The sequence below is a fragment of the Lethenteron reissneri genome, chromosome 67, assembly GCF_015708825.2.
Source record: "Lethenteron reissneri isolate LAM-NWPU_2019-01 chromosome 67, ASM1570882v1, whole genome shotgun sequence".
In the NCBI taxonomy this organism is placed as follows: Eukaryota; Metazoa; Chordata; class Hyperoartia; order Petromyzontiformes; family Petromyzontidae; genus Lethenteron; species Lethenteron reissneri.
The window spans coordinates 4004137-4024693 of record NC_083845.1 but is presented as its reverse complement, the minus strand read 5'-3'; the positions used below and the strand labels follow the sequence as shown (position 1 = coordinate 4024693).

The 20557-nt window shown below is 49.5% G+C and overlaps 1 protein-coding gene across 1 annotated transcript; it reads right to left on the bottom strand.

Moving 5' to 3' along the window:
• Window positions 1-1670: 1670 nt before the first annotated feature.
• On the bottom strand, window positions 1671-20546 carry C67H9orf78 (chromosome 67 C9orf78 homolog). Its single transcript, XM_061578865.1, has 10 exons — window positions 20407-20546; window positions 20032-20121; window positions 15097-15156; window positions 13830-13881; window positions 12487-12557; window positions 12109-12195; window positions 9521-9718; window positions 6894-7030; window positions 5846-5947; window positions 1671-5490 (listed from the first exon to the last, which is right to left on the bottom strand). Exons 2-10 carry the CDS (start codon window positions 20100-20102, stop codon window positions 5396-5398), a joined length of 873 nt encoding a protein of 290 aa, XP_061434849.1. The 5' UTR covers window positions 20103-20121; window positions 20407-20546; the 3' UTR covers window positions 1671-5395.
• Between the last annotated feature and the right edge of the window lie 11 nt (window positions 20547-20557).

Sequence of the window (20557 nt, the reverse complement as noted above, 5' to 3'; positions counted from 1 at the left end):
TGTTAGTGCTGCAGTGTATTGTGTAGTATAGAATAGTGTATTGTAGTGTGGGTGTATAGTAGTGGTTTATAATAGTGTAGTGTATAGGAGTGTATAGTGTAGAGTATCAGTGTAGTGTATAGTGACGTGAGGCTGTAACAGTATAATGTATTGTATAGTGTCAGTATAGTGTAGTGTATAATAGTGTATAGTATAGTGTGGGTGTATAGTAGTGGTTTATAATAGTGTAGTGCATAGTAGTGTATAGTGGTGTAGTGTATATGAGTGTATAGTGTAGACTGTAGAGTATCATATTCTTGGGTTTTTTCGGTAAAGTCACGTAGGTAAAAAATTAAAATTAATAAAAGTAAAATAAAAATAAAATATATTATAAATATATTACATTATTTTATTACATTATTTTTACTTTTATTAATTTTAATTTTTTACCTACGTGACTTTACCGAAAAAACCCAAGAATATGAATCCTTGCAGTCACGAAATCTTCAAATCTAGAATAGAGTATCATAGTGTAGTTCGAGACATTGGTGTCCGAAGAATATTTTGAGTGACGCTGCTGCGTAGAGCTCTCGACTATGAACTTCTGTGATCACGAAAATGTTCGTGATCACGGAGTGTATGTGTGCTGACCTCATGTCGCACCGTACGTAGCCAACCGTGCTAATCGGAGCTGCCGGGTGAAGGACAACAACACTAAATTTCGATTTAAAGCTTTCGTGACTGCAGGGATTCATCTTCTTGGTTCTTTCGGTAAAGTCACGTAGAATGGAAATAATAAAAAAAATTAACCCGTAAAAACTAAGTTTTTCACTATAAATCCTTTATATGCGTGGCGGCTAGAGTCCTCTCGTTCTCTGGCTTGAGATGGCTGCCACCTATGGGTCAAATGATTGTCTGCCAGCATTAAGCAATTGGTAATTAAATATTTTTAAAAAATTCCCTAAACAGTGTAAAATTTTGGGAAAAAAATTTCACGAAAATTAATTGTCACGCACAACGAGTCTGTGTGGAAAATGTCAGCTCGATTGGATCACGGGAAGTGGGTTAAAAAACGACCGAAAGATTTGTACGGTCGTAAGCAAGCAAGCAAGCACGCAAGCAAGCAAGCAAGCGAACTTAATATAAATGATTTAAAAAAGTTATACCGAAGATGATCGTGGTTCAAATAACGAGTGGGGTTGCTATTGAAAGTGGCGGTGTAGCGATGGTGACAGGAGGGCAGCTGTGAGCGTTAGGGAGGTACTGATAGTTGGGGTAGTGATAGGGGTTGGGGTAGTCATAGGGGTAGTGATAGGGGTTGGGGTAGTGATAGGTGTTGGGGTAGTCATAGGGGTAGTGATAGGGGTTGGGGTAGTGATAGGGGTTGGGGTAGTGATAGGGGTTGGGGTAGTGATAGGTGTTGGGGTAGTCATAGGGGTAGTGATAGGGGTTGGGGTAGTGATAGGGGTTGGGGTAGTGATAGGGGTTGGGGTAGTGATAGGTGTTGGGGTAGTCATAGGGGTAGTGATAGGGGTTGGGGTAGTGATAGGGGTTGGGGTAGCGATAGGGGTTGGGGTAGTGATAGGTGTTGGGGTAGTCATAGGGGTAGTGATAGGGGTTGGGGTAGTGATAGGGGTTGGGGTAGTGATAGGGATTGGGGTAGGTGTTGGGGTATTGATAGTAGTGATAGGGGTTCGGGTAGGCTTGGTCGTAGCTGGAGGGCAGGGAGTAGCAGCAGTAGCAGGACGGTGGCCTAGGCCCTAGGGCAGGGGTCGGCAACCTACGGCTCCGGAGCCGCATGCGGCTCTTTACGGGCTGCTTCTTGACGATGAGTACGTATGTACTCAGATGCATTGCGGCTCTTGAAATACTGAATTTTGTACCGAATTGGAAAGAAATGGCTCTTCTTGTTATTTTGGTTGCCGACCCCTGGCTAGGGGATACGAGATGGGGGTTGGTGAAGATCGCAGCAGCAGCAGCATACACATGGCCCACTGTACTGAAAGAGAGAAATCATGACTAATGCCACCATCAATCCCTACGACTGAACATCTATTAAAAAAAAAACTACAAAACAATTTACTCTTTGCAGTCACGAAAGCTCCAAAGTTAAGATTAAAACAATTTACATTTTATTTTACCAGGTAAGGCCCACTGAGCTATGCAGCTTTTTTCAGAAGCGAACTGCCCACAAATTAAATTATAGCTCAACAGTGGCTTATCGCGTGGACATTTGTAGCAGCCGAATACTCGAAACGCAGGTCGATTCTAAAAATGTGGAGGGGAAAAAATGGAGGACCCGGAGAAAGAATTCCGCTCGGCAATGCCGGCAACGCGCACACTTGCCAGAATACGACGGATGGACGTGAGCTCGCAAAATCGACAATTGGTGATTGGCTAAGCACTCGTTTGTAGGAATGGGTAACGGTTATCTGTAGGACTTTACTCATTTATTTAAAACTGTTGTTTCACAAATCTACCGTCAGCATATAAAGCAACAAACATTAAAACAGGGCCAAGATAATCACGACGCGACGAAATTTTGCAAAGCAAGATCATCGCCGCACTTGATTCGTACGGGATATGCATGCATGCTATACTTGTGTCGTACCGTACATCGCCAAACGTGCCAATCGGAGTTGCAGCAGGGTGGAAACGATGACATACTATTCTCTTACAGTCTGTTCTCCTACAACACGGTAACAGAGTTCCTGAAAATCACCGCGTTATGGAAATATCGCGTAAAATAAATCATATACATATAATATACAGGGTAAATCAGTCCGCCATAACACATGACATGCGAATGCAGGCTGAACAGACCGAGGCGTGTTGGTCGTATCTAGTAGAAGCATCCAGCAGCATCCCGCCTTATGCTATGCTCCGCCAAGGCAGCCGTAAGACCGCTGATTCGAACTCGCGCGACGTAGTTTCTGTTCACTCGATCGCGTTAGGGGCCATCCATAAATGACGTCACGCACCTGGGGGGGTCAGATCTTTGTGACGATGTGTGACGAGGGCGGGGGGGGTGGGTTGAGAAATGTGATGTCACATCAAAATGTGCAACTTTAAATATAGAATTGTTATAACAACACTCCTACAACATCAGAGTGCAGCGCCACATTAAATACGCACTACAATGACAATAGTTTAAAGCGATTTGAAGCATGTTTTATTTTCAAAATATAAACATGGTTTGGGGGGGGCAGAGCTTTGTGATGTCATATTTGGGGGGGGGGGGTCGGACTTTTGTGAACACGTGTGACGAGGGGGGAGGGGGGTAAAAAAATCGTCAAAAATCGCGTGACGTCATTTATGGACGGTCCCTTATATCCAATTCGCATCCGCGTTCTAAAAAAAAAAAAGCGTTATGAAAACACACATCGTTACAGGAGAAAGACTGTACTTCCTGAACACCCCTGCCAGCAATGCACAGGCGACCACCTCCCTCCCATCACCCGGACAGACGGCATTCTATTCCATTTTGCACAATGCGCTGCAAGGAAGCTCATGGTCGAGAAGCTTACGCAGCAGCGTCACACAAAGTCTGCTTCGGACACCAAGGTCTTCAACTGTTACAGCCTCACGTCACTTTACGCTACACTACTATACACTACACACTACACTACAGGTGGTTCGTGAGCCGAATGCCAACGTCGAGGTCTGCTCGCCACGACGAGAGGGGTGCATTATGGGGGAGTTCTCTTGCCCACCAGGCCAGACGAGGGTGCAGTCGACCAGGCCACCTAAAATATTAATTCTAGATTTGAAGCTTTCGTGACTGCAAGGATTCACTCTTTGGTTTTTTCGGTAAAGTCACGTAGGTAAAAAATAAAAATAAATTAAATCACGCGATTTAATTTCGTTGTTTTCATTCATTAAATTTTTTACCTACGTGACTTTACCGAAAAAACCAAAGTGCCCTAAAATATAACTTTTTGGTTTTAAAACCTTGAGAGTCTCCGTCCCAATTCAACGATGGCAAGAGCACATTGTGTGCCGATTAAGTACACGGCAGCGGGCTGGTTTCGTTAGCAGCACGTGGTGCTGCGAGCCCAGTGACCCGTCCGGACCAGCGTGGTGAAGTATGGTCAGCCACTGGCGCTACGCACTTTTAAATCTATAACTCATTTACTTAGAACTGTCATTGTGTATAGATTTGTTGTCCTCCCCCCGCACTTCCGATTGGCACAGTTGGCTACGTACGGTGCCAAATAAGTTCAACATACATAAGTACAACACTTTCACTCACTCACATAGACTAACACACTTACACTCATAAAGAATAACACTCACATAGACCAACACACGTACACACCTCCTATTAGCATGCTTGGCTACGTACATTGCAAAAGAAGTTCAACATCCGTACTTGCTCACTAACACAGACTAACACACACACTTACTCACTTTCACACACTCACACAGAATAGAGGGGACACACACACGCAGACTCCAAATGTATCGGCATCATCAGGGTTCGGGATCGAACCTACTCGCTCCTGCGCGCCAGGCTAGGGAGGTAACATCTCATGCGCCACCGCGACGGGGGCAAAAGCAAAGATCCCCCGTATAGCCTGAACAGACTGTTGGGGCAAGTGCTGTTAGCGAGCACCGATGAAGGCCGGCATGGCAGACGAGGGAGTGGGTGGCCAACACCACGCCCGGCTGCCTTTGTCTCCCCAGTGGCGATGTGTACACACCATCACACCAGGTACTCATTTGAGGCTGAGTCGACCTAGGGAAGCCCCCATGACCCATTCAGATAATCGTCACTGGGTGTTGGCTGTGAGTGGGAATCGAACTCGAGTCACCGTGTCCATACGGCAGCGCGCTCACCGCTACTCTACCGCTCCCCACCACGACGGGGACACGCACACACACAAAACTTTGAGTCCATCAAGAGTGGTGTAATATCAGGAAAGTCATCGTACGGCATCCGATCGATCGCGTTGGGGCAAAGCGAGCGCGCTTGGGGGGCAGCACTCGTCACCGGACGGGGGCCATGGACCCCCCCCCCCCCCCATCGGTGGTGGATCGGGAGCAAACGTCAAAACCGGGCTCAAGAGAGAGGACAGCTCGTCCGGGAGACGGAGCGATGAAACTGGTTCTGCGCAGCAGGTTCCAAGGCAGATTATCACAATCACGGGAACACGAGGGGCGAGCGGCGGTGGCTTGGTGGGGGGGGGGGAGGCCTTCGAGGCCTTCGTCCACCAGGGGGTTGATCACGTCTCACGGATGACTACGATTGTAAACGTCCTGCGGCTCCAACGGCCGCCGATTGTCTGTTGGGCGCCGTCCCTCCTTCGGAAAACGATCGTCACGCCACGCTGGGCCCCCCCGGCTGGCGTGGGTTGGGGGGGGCGGGTCGTGACCCCTCCGGTGACCCTGCCCCCCCCCCCCACCGCCCCCCCCCTCAGTAGCGCCGGTTCATCTTGCGGAACTTCTCGTAGTGGAAGTCGTCCGTCGCTTTGTCGGCATTGGGTCGCTTGAACCCAGGTCGGTGGTCACCTGTAGGTGGGGATACACGGCGGCGCACGGGGACACGCGGGGAAACACGGGAGTACACGGCGGTTATGAAGGTGGTAACGGTTATAGGGGCAGTTGTGTGTATGAGCGTAGTGGCGGTTATGAAGGTGGTGACGGTAGTAGGGGTGGCTGTGTCTGGAGGAGCGTAGTGGTGGTTATGAAGGTGGTGACGGCTATAGGGGCGGCCGTGTGTGTATGAGCGTAGTGGCGGTTATGAAGGTGGTGACGGCTATAGGGGCGGCCGTGTGTGTACGAGCGTAGTGGCGGTTATGAAGGTGGTGACGGTTATAGGGGCGGCCGTGTGTGTATGAGCGTAGTGGCGAGCGCGACCACGCACCCTCCTTCTTGTCGGGGTGCTGCTGGGCCTTGCTGGCACGAGGTTTGCTCTCCTCGCGGTGATAGCCCCGTCGAGAGCCATGGCCCAGCTGCTCGTGGGAGACTGCACGGGGAGGGCGGGGAGGAGACGCGACAGGGACTCACATCAACACAGACTCAACGTGACTCACGGCCCCGGCTTCTCCTTTACCACAACTGAGCCAAGCCGGCTCGGCACGGCCCAGCTCAGGAGGGACCGCGTTCTTTTTCCAACGCGCAAGCTGAGCCGTCCTGCTATAAACTAATTAAAACTAACCTAATTTTTTTTATTTTACAAGGTAAGGCCCACAGAGCTAAATAGCTCAACGAAGTGGCTTATCACGTGGAAATGTAAAGCAGCCAAATACTCATAAACGTGTGATGTTGATTCTAAATGCGCAGGGAAAAACCGCAGGACCCGGAGAAAAATCCACTATGCCACGGGGCGAGAAACACGCAAACTCCAAATATACAGCAAGCGTCAGGGTCGGGATCGAACCCACGAACTCCTGTATACCAGGCGAAGTAATGAACATCTCGCTAGGACGCATGCGGGAAACGAGCGAAACAGCCTTGGTCTCTCCAGTGCCGACATTTACACACCACACCAGGTACTCATTTGAGACAGAATAGACCTGGGAGGGTCCCAGGACCAGTTCGTATAATCGTGAATGGGAATCAAACTTGCATCGCCGGGTTTGTAGCGCAGAGCGCTAACCACTACACTACCGCTCCCCACACACACACACTCAACTGCAGACACGGGCAAACACACACACATGCACACCTGTACACACACGAACACATACACGCATGTACGTACAAACAAATACAAAGATCCCTCGTATAGCCTGAATAGACTGTTGGGGCAATTGCCAATGAAGGCTGGCGCACGGCACGCGAGGGGGTGGGTGGCCAGCACGCGTCCACCCACCCACACACATTGACGTACACACGCCCACCTGTACACGCACGAACACGATACACGCGCAACACACGTACGCGCGCGCGCATGTCACGCGTGCACGCACATCGGTTGTGCTGCACGTAGTTGACGGCCATGTTGGTGGGCACGAAGGAGGTGTTGTTCTGCTGGCGGTGGCGGCGCCGCTCGGCCAGCAGCAGCTGCTTCGCCTCCTCCGTCATCTCGATGTTGCGGATCTTAGCGCTGGCAGAAGAGGGGGGGGGGGAGAGATGAGGCTATGACGCGCGAGAGACGGTTCCACGACTGGTTCCGTGATTGACCGTCGGCATTCCGTGGCTGCGTCTCCGTCGCTGTGGCCGTGACGTTGCTGCTTCTGCCTTTCATGTTGCAATCTACGCTGCTGCTATTGCCTTAACTTGATCCGGGAGTTTATAGTTTTTGGGTTTTTTTCCGGTGAAGTCACGTAGGTAAAAAACTCAATGAATTAAAATGAAAACAACTGAATTGAATCACGACGTTTCGGGCGAAACACAAGAGTCCGTCTTCAGGTGGGGACAGACACAGCGAAAGAACAACCGCTTAAGTGTGCCTAAGAGATGGCTGTGATGAGGGAATATATAGCTGTAGAGGAGGGGGGAGAAGAGGGGGGGGAGGGGGCTAGGGTGAGTGTGGGGGCGGGGGGTGGGCTGGGAGGTGCGCATGTGATGCAGGGGGCGGAAGCTGAACTGGTTGATAAGAAAGCTAAATTAAGCCGATTAATGACACCCTTTTTTATGCTGCAGGGGAGTAAACGAGAGTTGCTAGGGAGCTAAGCTTGCACGCTCGAAACAACGCGCGGCAAATTTCCAAGTGATGGTAGTAAGCAGGGCTTGCAGTCAAATGTCTTAGTGATGGTAGTGTGTAAAGCTGGGAGTGAAAGACTGGGAACATGGATATGAATATAAACTAGCTGCCTTGCAGTAAACTGCAGTAGACTGCAAGCCAGCTAAAGTTGAACTTGGTATTCATCTTCTTGGTTCTTTCGGTAAAGTCACGTAGAATGGAAATAATAAAAATAAGGGAAAAAAATATTATTTTATTATTTCCATTCTACGTGACTTTACCGAAAGAACCAAGAAGATGAATCCCTGCAGTCACGAAAGCTTTACATCGAAATTGAACTTGGTAGTTAACTTGGTAGGGGAGTTTATCCTCTGTAGGCCCTGCCCTTTCCTTTTAACCCCGCCCACTTACTGATCAGGCCCCGCCCCTTATTGTTTAAGCCCCGCCCCCTTGCTGATCAGGCCACGCCCATTACCTCTTCTTCCTCTATTGGCTCTGCGCCTTTCCTTTTTAGCAATCGGCCCCTTCTTCTTGAAGCCCCGCCTCTTTCTATGTCGGCCCTGCCCCCTTGCCCAGACACGCGGATGGGGTGGTTTGGGTAGCGGTGGACGGGGGTCAGTACGGGTAATGGTGGGTAGTGGTGGGCATGGGTCAGTGGGCGTAGTGGTGGGCAGGGGTCAGGAGGGGTAGTGGTGGGCGGGGGTCAGTGGGGGTAGTGATGGGCGGGGGTCAGTGAGGGTAGTGGTGGGTGGGGGTCAGTGAGGGTAGTGGTGGGGGGGGTCAGTGGGGGTAGTGGTGGGCGGGGGTCAGTGGGGGTAGTGGTGGGTGGGGGTCAGTGAGGGTAGTGGTGGGTGGGGGTCAGTGAGGGTAGTGGTGGGGGGGGTCAGTGGGGGTAGTGGTGGGGGGGGGGGTCAGTGGGGGTAGTGGTGGGGGGGTCAGTGGGGGTAGTGGTGGGGGGGGGTCAGTGGGGTAGTGGTGGGTGGGGGTCAGTGAGGGTAGTGGTGGGTGGGGGTCAGTGAGGGTAGTGGTGGGGGGGGTCAGTGGGGGTAGTGGTGGGGGGGGGGGTCAGTGGGGGTAGTGGTGGGGGGGGTCAGTGGGGGTAGTGGTGGGTGGGGGTCAGTGGGGGTAGTGGTGGGGGGGTCAGTGAGGGTAGTGGTGGGGGGGTCAGGAGGGGTAGTGGTGGGTGGGGGTAGTGGTGGGGGGGTCAGTGAGGGTAGTGGTGGGGGGGGGGTCAGTGGGGGTAGTGGTGGGGGGGGTCAGTGGGGGTAGTGGTGGGGGGGGTCAGTGGGGGTAGTGGTGGGTGGGGGTCAGTGGGGGTAGTGGTGGGGGGGTCAGTGAGGGTAGTGGTGGGGGGGTCAGGAGGGGTAGTGGTGGGCGGGGGTCAGTGGGGGTAGTGGTGGGGGGGTCAGTGAGGGTAGTGGTGGGGGGGGTCAGTGGGGGTAGTGGTGGGTGGGGGTCAGTGGGGGTAGTGGTGGGCGGGGTCAGTGGGGGTAGTGGTGGGCGGGGACAGTGGGGGTAGTGGTGGGCGGGGACAGTGGGGGGCAGGGCCAGTTGGGGTAGTGGTGGGGGGGTCAATGGGCATAGTGGTGGGCAGGGGTCAGGAGGGGTAGTGGTGGGCGGGGGTCAGTGGGGGTAGTGGTGGGTGGGGACAGTGGGGGCAGGGGTAGTGGTGGGCAGGTGGGTAAGTGTGCATCAGTGCGAGTAAAGGGTTCGGTTATTGGCGTGTGTGCGCTGGTCTGTGCGCCTGCGTGCGCGTCGTCGTTTGCGTGCACGTTCCTTTCTGCGCATGCCTGCGAGGTGCCTTTGTCTGCGTGTGTCCGCGTGTGTCTGCATGCGTGTCTGCATGCGTGTCGTTGTCCGCGTGTCGCACGCGTGCCTGACGCGTTTCGCACACGTGCCATGCGCGCTCACTCGATGCCCAGGTCCACCTCCGGGATGCCGCTCAGCATCTGGTTGGAGAGCATCTCCTCGGTGCGCTTGGCCGAGTTGACGCGCAGGTTCTCGGGCAGCTCGTAGAGGGCGTCCTCCGCGCTGCGCTGCCGCGCCGCCATCTCCTCGCTCTCCTCCACGCCCTTGCGCTTGCGCAGCTCCGTCTCGATGTACTTCATCCTACCGGCGCCCGCCGCACCCAAGGCAGCAGCACAATTAGCGTCGCCCTAAGCGGCGGTGCAGCGTGGCCGGCATGGGCTCTGGTGGCAAGCGATTAAACGAATGACCCTCTGAGTCAAATAGCTCCACCACCACCGGTCTCAATGGAACGGCGTCTGAGCCCCTTGTGGCCCGTAGGCACCCCCCCCCTACAAACTCGCTGGCTAGGCCACTGCGATTGTCACACACGGAGTCAGCTCTTGCCTTTCAGAACCACTTCTTCGCAGAGACGTTGATGGAGGGGGAGGCGAGGGGAGAGAGGGGTCAGCATGGGACTGGTCGAGTTCTCCGTGTGATTAGCTTGGAATGAAATCTCCATATACACACACAAAACCAAAGATCCCTCGTGTAGGCTGCACAGACTGCTGGGGCGAGTCTCGTGAGCGAGCGCCTGTCAATGCCGGTACGGCACGCGAGGCCGCCTTTGTCTGCTCAGCGCTGATGTTTACTACACACTGCACAAGGTACTCATTTAACGTTGAGTCGGCCGAGGGGAACCCTAGGCCCGGTTCAAATATTCGCCGCTGGTCATCACTGGGAATTGAAATCGGGTCACTGGGTTCGTAGTGGAAGTGCGCTAACCGCTACACCATCGCCCGCTGCTACATGCACGTACGTGTACGTAGGTATATATGTTGAATTTATTTCGCACCGTACGTAGCAAACCGTGGTAAACGGTTGGCTACATACAGATAGTCGTCTACTTACGATGGAGATGCGTTACGACGACCACATCGTAAGTCAAAAATATCGTAAGTCGAAGGTGGCCTAGCCTACCCAGGAGTCTTAAAGAATGGTGATAATTTAGCAAAACAGAGCAATTTACAGTACCGTACTGTATAAACTATATACGGTATTTATTAATTACAATACTGTATTGCACAGTAAAATGTAAAGTAGAAAAACAAGGTAAATTCTTAACCTACCTATATGAACTGCAATTTAATAGAACGTTTTTTCAGGAAACAATCCTGTCTGCATCAGACAAGGCGGGAGATGCGTACATCCCGGCAGCGTTCCAATGTACAGCATCGTACCTCGTACGCTGCTGCGTTTGCCTGCCGCGCGAATTTTTTTTTACAATTTTGTATCGCTATCGCCATCGTAAGATCGAAATATCGTAAGTCGGACCATCGTAACTCGGGAACTATCTGTATAAACAACTTCAGAGAAAAATCACACGTAAGAATCATCATCATCATCATCACGATCCATAGGCAGCTAGCCCGTAGCTATCCACCGCACATTTCGTGATTTGGTCATCACATGCATCGGATTACTGGAGTCTTTTTTTTCTTCACGGCCTGAAGTGTCGGTACCCTTTCGCCCGACCCTCCTTAACCACGCTTGGGACTGGCTCAGATATCCACTGGACTGTAAGAATGGATTACGTAATAACTATTCAACAAGCGGTGCGTCTTCAGGACGGTTTAATCCGCAACACGGAGGCTTGCCGGGCCAGTCGTCTGGGCAGACTGCGGTTGGAGTTTGGCTGATCTTTATCATTTTTCTCAGGTCCGTCTCTCCCCGTGTTTTCTGGGCAGCGCCGTGGCAAACGTGGCCGGGTTTTCCTGATCTGTCGAGTCTCGGATGCAGCCGTCTGGAGCGCTCTTCCTTCCGATATTAGGATGCCACTGGAGCTATGCAATGTTAAATCTCGATTGAAAAGTCGATTCTTTAAAACCGCTTTATGCGTTTAGTTCGTTGTCCTTCCCCCTGCACCTCCGATTAGCGCGGTTGGCTACGTACGGCGCGAAAGAAGTTCAACGTACATAATGACGAATCGTGTTTCGCACAGCGCCCGATACGCAGCTGGCTTTAGTGTGCTGCCAGGAGGGGGAGTGATGATCGCTGCTGTGCAGGGGATCCTGGTTGAATAACCTACGTTGTCATTTTCAAACTTTCTAAAACATCTGGACCCTGACGCGGCACACGCTGGCCTGCTCCTGCGAACGACGTCACGGGATCTTCATTCGACTGTAGGTGAAGCGGATGGCACGTAACATTGTTACTATTTAAATTTCGATTTAAAGCTTTCGTGACTGCAGGGATTCATCTTCTTGGTTCTTTCGGTAAAGTCACGTAGAAGGGAAATAATAAAATAATAAAAATAAAACATAATAAAATAATTCTCACGAAGTTTCGGCCACAACGCAAGCAGCCGTTACGAAGGTTGATACCACCGCCACCACGGGTATTAACCGGGGCGGCCGCCAAATTCGAACGGCAAACGTCCGCAATAACAAACGGCGAACGAAGCACCGCCCCCGAGTTACCGTGGCTGCCTCCAGACGCACGCACACATGGAATGACGGACGCACGGACAGATGGGACACACGGACACCACTCACATGTCTGCGTCCTCGTCGCGCCGGTTCGTCTCAGCCGAGAAGGCCGTTCCGAGGTTCGTGAGGTCTTTATCCTCATCCTCGCCGCTCCTGCGCACGGTGCATCATACATGGCGCCACACGAACAGCGTATCACACACGCGTAGCGTGACATGCGCAGCATCACACACCGTGTCACACGCATCACAGGGTCACACACACAGCGTCACACACAGCGTCACACACGGTGTCACACACACACAGAACATCATACACACATCAAAAATAGCGTTGCACAAACATAGCATTGTGTAGGGGTTACAGTGGTGGGAGCGGTAGGGGTACAGTGGTGGGAGCGGTTGGGATTCACGCGACGCAAGACGCCGTGGCTGAGCATTTCACCGGTCGCGATTGCGATCCTTGATCCGTTTCATGTCCACCATGCCGCCTGTGTCCATCTTGAACGGGTCGCTCTGCACCGCCACCAGACACACAGAGTCGGTAAAAAATATATTTTTTTTCCACTGGCGCATGTGAGCCAAGCCAGCATAGGAGCCCTTAGCACAGGCATGTGTATATGTGTGTATGTATGTACCCCTAACAGTCTCATATATAAAATTAATGCTATGTGTGACGCTGTTTGTGACATCGTGAGTGTGACGCTGCGTATGTGTGTGATGCTTCTGTGTGCTTGCGACGTGTGTGACGCTGTGTAATGCTCTGCATGTGATACACTGTGTGTGTGTGTGACGCTGTGTAGGGGGGTTTATGTATGTTGAACTTCTTTCGCACCAGCGTTTCTAGCCAACCGTGATAATCGGAGGTGTGTGGGTAAGGACAACAGATTTAAACACAAATAACAGTTCTAAAGAAATTCGTTTTCAATGTACTATAGTGGTGTAGTGTATAGCAGTGTATAATAGTGTATAATATTGTAGTGTATAGTGTAGTGTAAAGTAGCATAGTGTATAGTAGTGTGTAGTGTATAGTGTACTGCATAGTGGCGTAGTGTATAGTTGTGTAGTCTGTAGTGTGTAGTGTGTAGTAGTGTGTATGTAAGTATGTTGAACTACTTTCACACCGTATGTGGCCAATTGTTCTAATCGGAAGCGCGGGCAAGGAAAAGGGTGGTTTTCCACTGCCCATTTGCCAAGCCGAGCCAGAAGTAAAGGCGTGGTATGGATGCCTAGCAAGAAGATATCCTACTGGGGCTACGCACTTTTAAATCTAAATTTAAAATGAATTTCTTTAGAACATTTTTTTGTGTTTCGTTTGTTGTCATTCCCCCGTACCTCCAATTAGCACGGTTGGCTACATACGGCGCGAAATAAGTTCAACATACGTGCATACATTAGGTTTGTTTGTTATTCCCATCTGCAATTATGGATTTCTGTGATGTTATGCAAGTCTATGGGTCTCTATAGATTTGCATAACGTCGCAGACTGAGATCATTAACTCACTGCACTTGAGAGCCCAGTTTAATCACAACTCAGTCTGTGTGAGTCTATGGGTCTCCATGTGAGTCTATGGGTCTCTGTTCAAAGTTATGGGTCTCTACGTCGGGTATTAGTGACCAGGCTGAGACCATCAACTAAGTGGGCAGCCGAAACCTGGATTGGAACCCAGGCCCTCGGCGGTGCTGGCTCAAAGACTGCGACCACTCCTGGTCAATGTGGGGTTTATTTGGTATCACGTGTATTTTAGTGTCATTTGGGGTGCATTTGGTGGTGCGTGAGTGACTCACCATGGTCTCCTCCTCGTTGGTGAGCTTCTTCCCCACCGACAGTGCCACCGCGCTGCTCACCGCAACGCGCGCAGACACGGCAACGAGTTGACCGAAGGGTTGCCCGCAACATTACGATGAAAAATAAATAAAACTCAGAGCGCTAAAAGCTTATTCAACTTCAACAGCCCTTCTCAATGTGGTGCCTGATCTCCAAAGAAGCCCTGGGATAGTGGCGGAGTAGCATTATCAGTTTTCATTGATCTCACAAAAAGGCTCTGACTTTGCGCAGGGGGTCAGCAACCTGCAGCACCGGAGCAGCATGCAGCTCTGTAAGGACTGCTTCGTGACGTTCTTCATTAACCGTTTCCCATTCCGATGATGTATATGAAAGGGTAAAACGGAATATTATTTTTCATACTTTTTATACTGGCAAAAAGGTCCCAGAGATATTAAATAGTATAATATACAAATCACAACTACATTATTTTACCGACAAAATTAATAAATGACGGGGTGTTTATTTATTTGACAAAGCGAACACTATCATCGCTAAGGATAACTCTACCTCCGATATTGGAATATTTGATCATCCATGCATGTGCACGATTGTTCTTCTTGGTTTTTTTTGGCTGGTACTATTATGCCCAATGAGTAGGGCATTGGGTTACACACACCCCACACGCACACCCCGCAGCGCATGTGTGACAAACAAAGACAAAGATCCCCCATAAAGCCTTCAATAGACTGTTGGGGCAAGTGCTGTGAGCACTTCAATCAAACTATAAAGTGTTGCAGGCACATTGCATTGTGAGAAGGTACATCCTTGTGAGAGACACAGTCCACTGGGCACTGCATTCCAGGCCCAACAGCCCCAGGGGGTCTCAATCAGGGAGATTTACCAGCCCCACATCCCAGAAGCGGATAAATCTGAGTGATAAGACTATGAGCCACACACTCTCACTCACACACGATACGAACATTAAATGGTTGCCACCTGTTTGAGTTTGACTCCGGTTTGACCACGGTTCGACGCAAACACTCGGGAATCGGCATCTGCGTTCGGTCGGCAGGAATTCATTTGTACCAAACATCTGTTACCGGTGTTTTGCTGTGTTGAACTTTTTTTAAACCACAGCAGCGAGCCGCATAGTTGTCATAGCGCGAGGCTGACCTCTGAATATATCCGGGTTTGGGCTACAGTGGGAAAAGGTGGCGAGCCAAAGACCCAAGCAGCAGCACCAGCAGAACGACGAGAGTTCCCCGTACAAAGCAACCTCTTCCTTACCTGACACCGTGTGGCCGCTGACGAATCTTCTGCATTTCTCTCATCTCCTCCAGCTTCTCCCTGCAAACAAGCGAAACGCCAGATTTAGTTACAGAGCAAAATCAACAAGATCCGCTGTTCGCCGCTAGGTGGCGGTGACGTCACCACGGGACTTGTGCCATGCTAGGTGTACTTTTGAGGCCCGCATGAAGTGTCAAAGGCTCGCTGCTGGCGGGTCACGGAACGGACCCTGGGGCACTGTGGTGGCGAAATGTTAACTTCCTCGTCTGCTATACAGGAGGTCGCAAATTCGATCCCAACCCCGTGGTCCCGTGGATTTTTTATCCGAGTCTTCGGGCTTTCTCTCCTCATTTAGAATCAACATTCGTTTAGAGTACAGTAAAACCTTGGATTACGAGCATAATTCGTTCCGGAAACGTGTTTGTAATCCAAAGCACTCGTATATAAAAGCACTCGTATGTCAGTTGTGATCACGTGACACTCGGCAAACAAAGCATATACACGTACTACTCGTATTGCAAGACCTCGCTCGTCTATCAAACTAATATTTATTTAAAATGTTTGCTCGTCTTGCAAAACACTCGCAGACCAAGTTACTCGCAATCCAAGGTTTTACTGTATTTGGAGTTTGCTGCGTAAATTTCGACATGACGAGTCACTTAATTGAGCTATCATTTCTAATTCTGGCCAGGTTGCTTCTTTGTATTTTTGTGATTTGCTTACCGTCCCTCTACTTTGCACTCCTTTCGTGCTTTTCTATAGTTGTTGTGACATTCTGACCTGCTCCCTGACTGGATGTCTGTGCAAAAGAGCATTATAGCCCATCAGATTCCTCCAGTATAAATACATATTTTTGATGTGTTATGAAGGACAATGGACTGAAACGTCGCATATTATATATTTGAAAGGCCGCACGCAGTGTCATTGACAAATGTGTCGAGTTTTGTGTGGAACAACAAAAGCGGTGGAAAATTCCAGTCTCGCGGCCGGGACAATTCCACTACACAATCCCTATTGTCATCACCAGCCTTGATCTATCCACAGCTGCATAGAGGCCTCCATAACGAAGTTGATTTTGCCTTGGGTTAGATCGCGTAAATTGAAAATGTGTAATTAAACCCGAAGCGGCCAATTAGTCACTGCTTCAGCACACCCGGTGTGTTGGGAGAGTAAACCCACAGCGTTTATAATTCGAGTACTGCGACGTTTCGCTGCTGATTACAGCAACCAGCTCCATTCGGCGAGAATCGTGAAAGAAATCTTCCCGTTTCGGTCTTTAAGGGACATAGTAATGCCGTCAACTCGAATCGTAAATGCTGTTGTGGGGTTACTCTCCAACACACCAGTGTGCTGAACTCGTAATTCATTGCATACCTGTTAACGGTTTAACCGTATTCTTGTACAGAGAAATTGAGTTTTCAGGTCTATACGGCGTATAGCCGTTTCAATATGGGCAAATGTCTATTTGTTCGTGTTTCTCCCTTGTTATGGGACTTTGTAGGATGAACTTTGATATTTATAAGGGTCACGGGGTGACAAATAAGGTCTGAATTGGTATGTTATAAGCTGGGGGCACTGATAAGGGGTTGACAGCTATGATGTTGTGGTGGATGTTGTGGTGATTGTAGTGGTGAGTGTACTGGTGGTGAGTGTAGTAATGGTGATTGTCTATTTGGTTATATTTCTCCCTTGCGACGGGACTTTGTAGGGTGCAGTGCCGGATGAAGCTAGTGCGGGACCTGCAGCTGCGTTATAAAGGGGACCCTAAAAAAATAAAAACCACATGAATATGAAAAAGAAATGTACTTGCATAGTAAAGTAATTATATTTTTTCATTTGCTATACAACCAGATAATACGACAAATCGCTAACCTAAACACCCAGTCGTTCGTAAAAGTTGAAGGCGGTATAGTACTATAGTAATAGAGCAAGTGCAGAATCACTGAACCGGAATTGATAGCTTGCAAGCATTTAGCGTGGGGCCCTTGAAAGTGCGTGGCACCATAGCATTTATTCTATGGGTCTTTCGGTAAAGCCACGTAGATAGAAAAATAATAAAAATATCACGACGTTTCGATCGCTACACAAGCAATCGTCTTCAGGCGAAACGTCGAGATATATTTTTTAATTATTTTTCTATCTACGTGGCTTTACCGAAAGACCCACAGAATATGTATTCCTGCAGTCACGAAAGCTTTAAGTCAAGATTTAACCGTAGCATATGTAGCTAATTTTGCTTCTAGGATAATCCGGCACTGGTAGGATGAACTTTTAAATGTATAAGGGCACGGGGTGACCAATGAGGTCTGAATTTGTCTGTAATAAGGTAGGGGCAATGATAAGGGGTTGACAGGCATGATGTTGTGGTGGTTGTAGTGGTGAGTGTAGTGGTGGTGAGTGTACTAGTGGTGAGTGTACTAGTGGTGAGTGTACTAGTGGTGAGTGTACTAGTGGTGGGTGTAGTGGTGGTGAGTGTACTAGTGGTGAGTGTACTAGTGGTGAGTGTACTAGTGGTGGGTGTAGTGGTGGTGAGTGTACTAGTGGTGAGTGTAGTGGTGGTGAGTTTACTAGTGGCGAGTGTACTAGTGGTGAGTGTACTGGTGGTGAGTGTAGTGGTGAGTGTACTAGTGGTGAGTGTAGTGGTGAGTGTACTAGTGGTGAGTGTACTAGTGGTGAGTGTACTAGTGGTGGGTGTAGTAGTGGTGAGTGTAGTGGTGAGTGTACTAGTGGTGAGTGTACTGGTGGTGAGTGTACTAGTGGTGGGTGTAGTAGTGGTGGGTGTAGTGGTGGTGAGTGTACTAGTGGTGAGTGTACTAGTGGTGAGTGTAGTGGTGGTGAGTGTACTAGTGGTGAGTGTACTAGTGGTGAGTGTACTGGTGGTGAGTGTACTAGTGGTGAGTGTACTAGTGGTGAGTGTAGTGGTGAGTGTACTAGTGGTGAGTGTACTAGTGGTGGGTGTAGTAGTGGTGGGTGTAGTGGTGGTGAGTGTACTAGTGGTGAGTGTACTAGTGGTGAGTGTACTAGTGGTGGGTGTAGTGGTGGTGAGTGTACTAGTGGTGAGTGTACTAGTGGTGGGTGTAGTGGTGGTGAGTGTACTAGTGGTGAGTGTACTAGTGGTGGGTGTAGTGGTGCTGAGTGTACTGGTGGTGAGTGTACTAGTGGTGAGTGTACTAGTGGTGGGTGTAGTGTGAGTGTACTAGTGGTGAGTGTAGTAGTGGTGGGTGTAGTGGTGGTGAGTGTAGTAGTGGTGGTGTAGTGGTGCTGAGGGTACTGGTGGTGAGTGTACTAGTGGTGAGTGTACTAGTGGTGAGTGTAGTAGTGGTGGATGTAGTGGTGAGTGTACTAGTGGTGAGTGTAGTAGTGGTGGGTGTAGTGGTGAGTGTACTAGTGGTGGGTGTAGTGGTGGTGTAGTTGGTGTGAGTGTACTATGGTGGAGTGTAGTGGTGAGTGTACGTGGTGAGTGTAGTGGTGAGTGTACTAGTGGTGAGTGTACTAGTGGTGGGTGTAGTAGTGGTGGGTGTAGTGGTGGTGAGTGTACTAGTGGTGAGTGTACTAGTGGTGAGTGTACTAGTGGTGGGTGTAGTGGTGGTGAGTGTACTAGTGGTGAGTGTACTAGTGGTGGGTGTAGTGGTGGTGAGTGTACTAGTGGTGAGTGTACTAGTGGTGGGTGTAGTGGTGCTGAGTGTACTGGTGGTGAGTGTACTAGTGGTGAGTGTACTAGTGGTGGGTGTAGTGGTGAGTGTACTAGTGGTGAGTGTAGTAGTGGTGGGTGTAGTGGTGGTGAGTGTAGTAGTGGTGGGTGTAGTGGTGCTGAGTGTACTGGTGGTGAGTGTACTAGTGGTGAGTGTACTAGTGGTGAGTGTAGTAGTGGTGGATGTAGTGGTGAGTGTACTAGTGGTGAGTGTAGTAGTGGTGGGTGTAGTGGTGAGTGTACTAGTGGTGGGTGTAGTGGTGGGTGTAGTGGTGGTGAGTGTACTAGTGGTGGGTGTAGTGGTGAGTGTACTGGTGGTTGTAGTGGTGAGTGTAGTGGTGGTGAGTGTACTAGTGGTGAGTGTACTAGTGGTGAGTGTACTAGTGGTGAGTGTACTGGTGGGTGTAGTGGTGAGTGTAGTGGTGGTGAGTGTACTAGTGGTGAGTGTACTAGTGGTGAGTGTACTGGTGGCTGTAGTGGTGGTGAGTGTACTAGTGGTGAGTGTACTGGTGGTGATTGTCTATTTGTGTGTGCATCCACATATCAAGCAAGCAACAGGATCAGCATGCAAGATCACAGACAGTAGCATGATAAGTAACATCATTGACACCAATTATCAAAATGTAAACATAACAGCTTTTGCTTAGTAACATAATTTTTGTCTATTTGTTTGCGTTTCTCTCTCGCGATGGGACTTTGTAGGGCGAACGTTGAGATTTATAAGGGAAGGTTTGACCAATAAGGTTCTGAATTTGTCTGTAATAAGGCAGGCACTACTAATAAGGGGTTGTTGGCATCTTGATACAGAAAATTTAGCTGTGACTGTAAATTTATATAGTAAATTTAGATGTGATGGTCCCACCTGATGACGGAGACTTGTGTTGCCTCCGAAACGTCGTGATTTATTTATTTTATGTCTATTATTTCTAATATTTTTATTATTTATTTTCATTTTTACCTACGTGACTTTACCGAAAAAAAAACCTAAGAGTATGTTGGCATGTAATTTGGCACGTTTCGTTTACGCCACAAACCTTACCAATTGACTGTGTCGGGTGGTGGTGGGTTTCACGACACATTCGTACTTACGCGATCTAACCCACCACAACAAACCCTCCACACTCCGCACACACTTTATAATGTTTAATATTTGTCGTTAAAGCCCGCTGATGCAACTTGCTTAGTAGACTACGGCGTTAAAAGAACGAGAGGGCCTCCTCCTCCATCCTCAGTTTCCGTCTCACCGCATCTCCTCCGGCGTCTCGTCCTCCTCGTCGTCGTCCCTCCGCCGTCTGAATTGTTTGGAGGCCGACATCGTGGCCTCTTTGTCGTGCCTACGGATGAATTAAGTCGTAGAAATGTAAACAACAGGTGTACGAGGGAGTTTGCGTGAGCGAGAGAGAGATCGGCTATTGGAGCGGTGCGGCCTACAAGCGTCAACCGCCGAGGTGGCGTCTCAGCCGGCCAAGCCGCTAGCACCAGGGGCCCTCGGCACAACGCGTGGCAAAAACAAGTTAAAAATAAAGATACTGTAGCTGTTAAATATTAAACACAAGCAATATGTAAACAGTAGCGTGACACTGTTGATAAGATGTAACGTGTTAAAGTAATAGGATTACCAGTAATGATGTAATAGAGTATTGAAGCCGAGACGGATTAAGCTGCCTTGTCGCTAAGGGCAACGGCAATTAACTCATTAAGTAAACTTTCGTAATCGTTACGTATATTCTATCTATATTTGTTATATATTTTTTGTTGAATAGAAGGTGT

Coding starts and splice junctions, on each gene's coding strand:
- C67H9orf78 (XM_061578865.1), bottom strand. CDS start 20,102: ATGTCGGCCTCCAAACAATTCAGACGGCGGAGGGACGACGACGAGGAG. Junction 12,558..13,829: donor CCAACGAGGAGGAGACCATG/GTGAGTCACTCA, acceptor GTGGCGGTGCAG/AGCGACCCGTTCAAGATGGA. Junction 5,948..6,893: donor CTACGTGCAGCACAACCGAT/GTGCGTGCACGC, acceptor CTCCCCGTGCAG/TCTCCCACGAGCAGCTGGGC.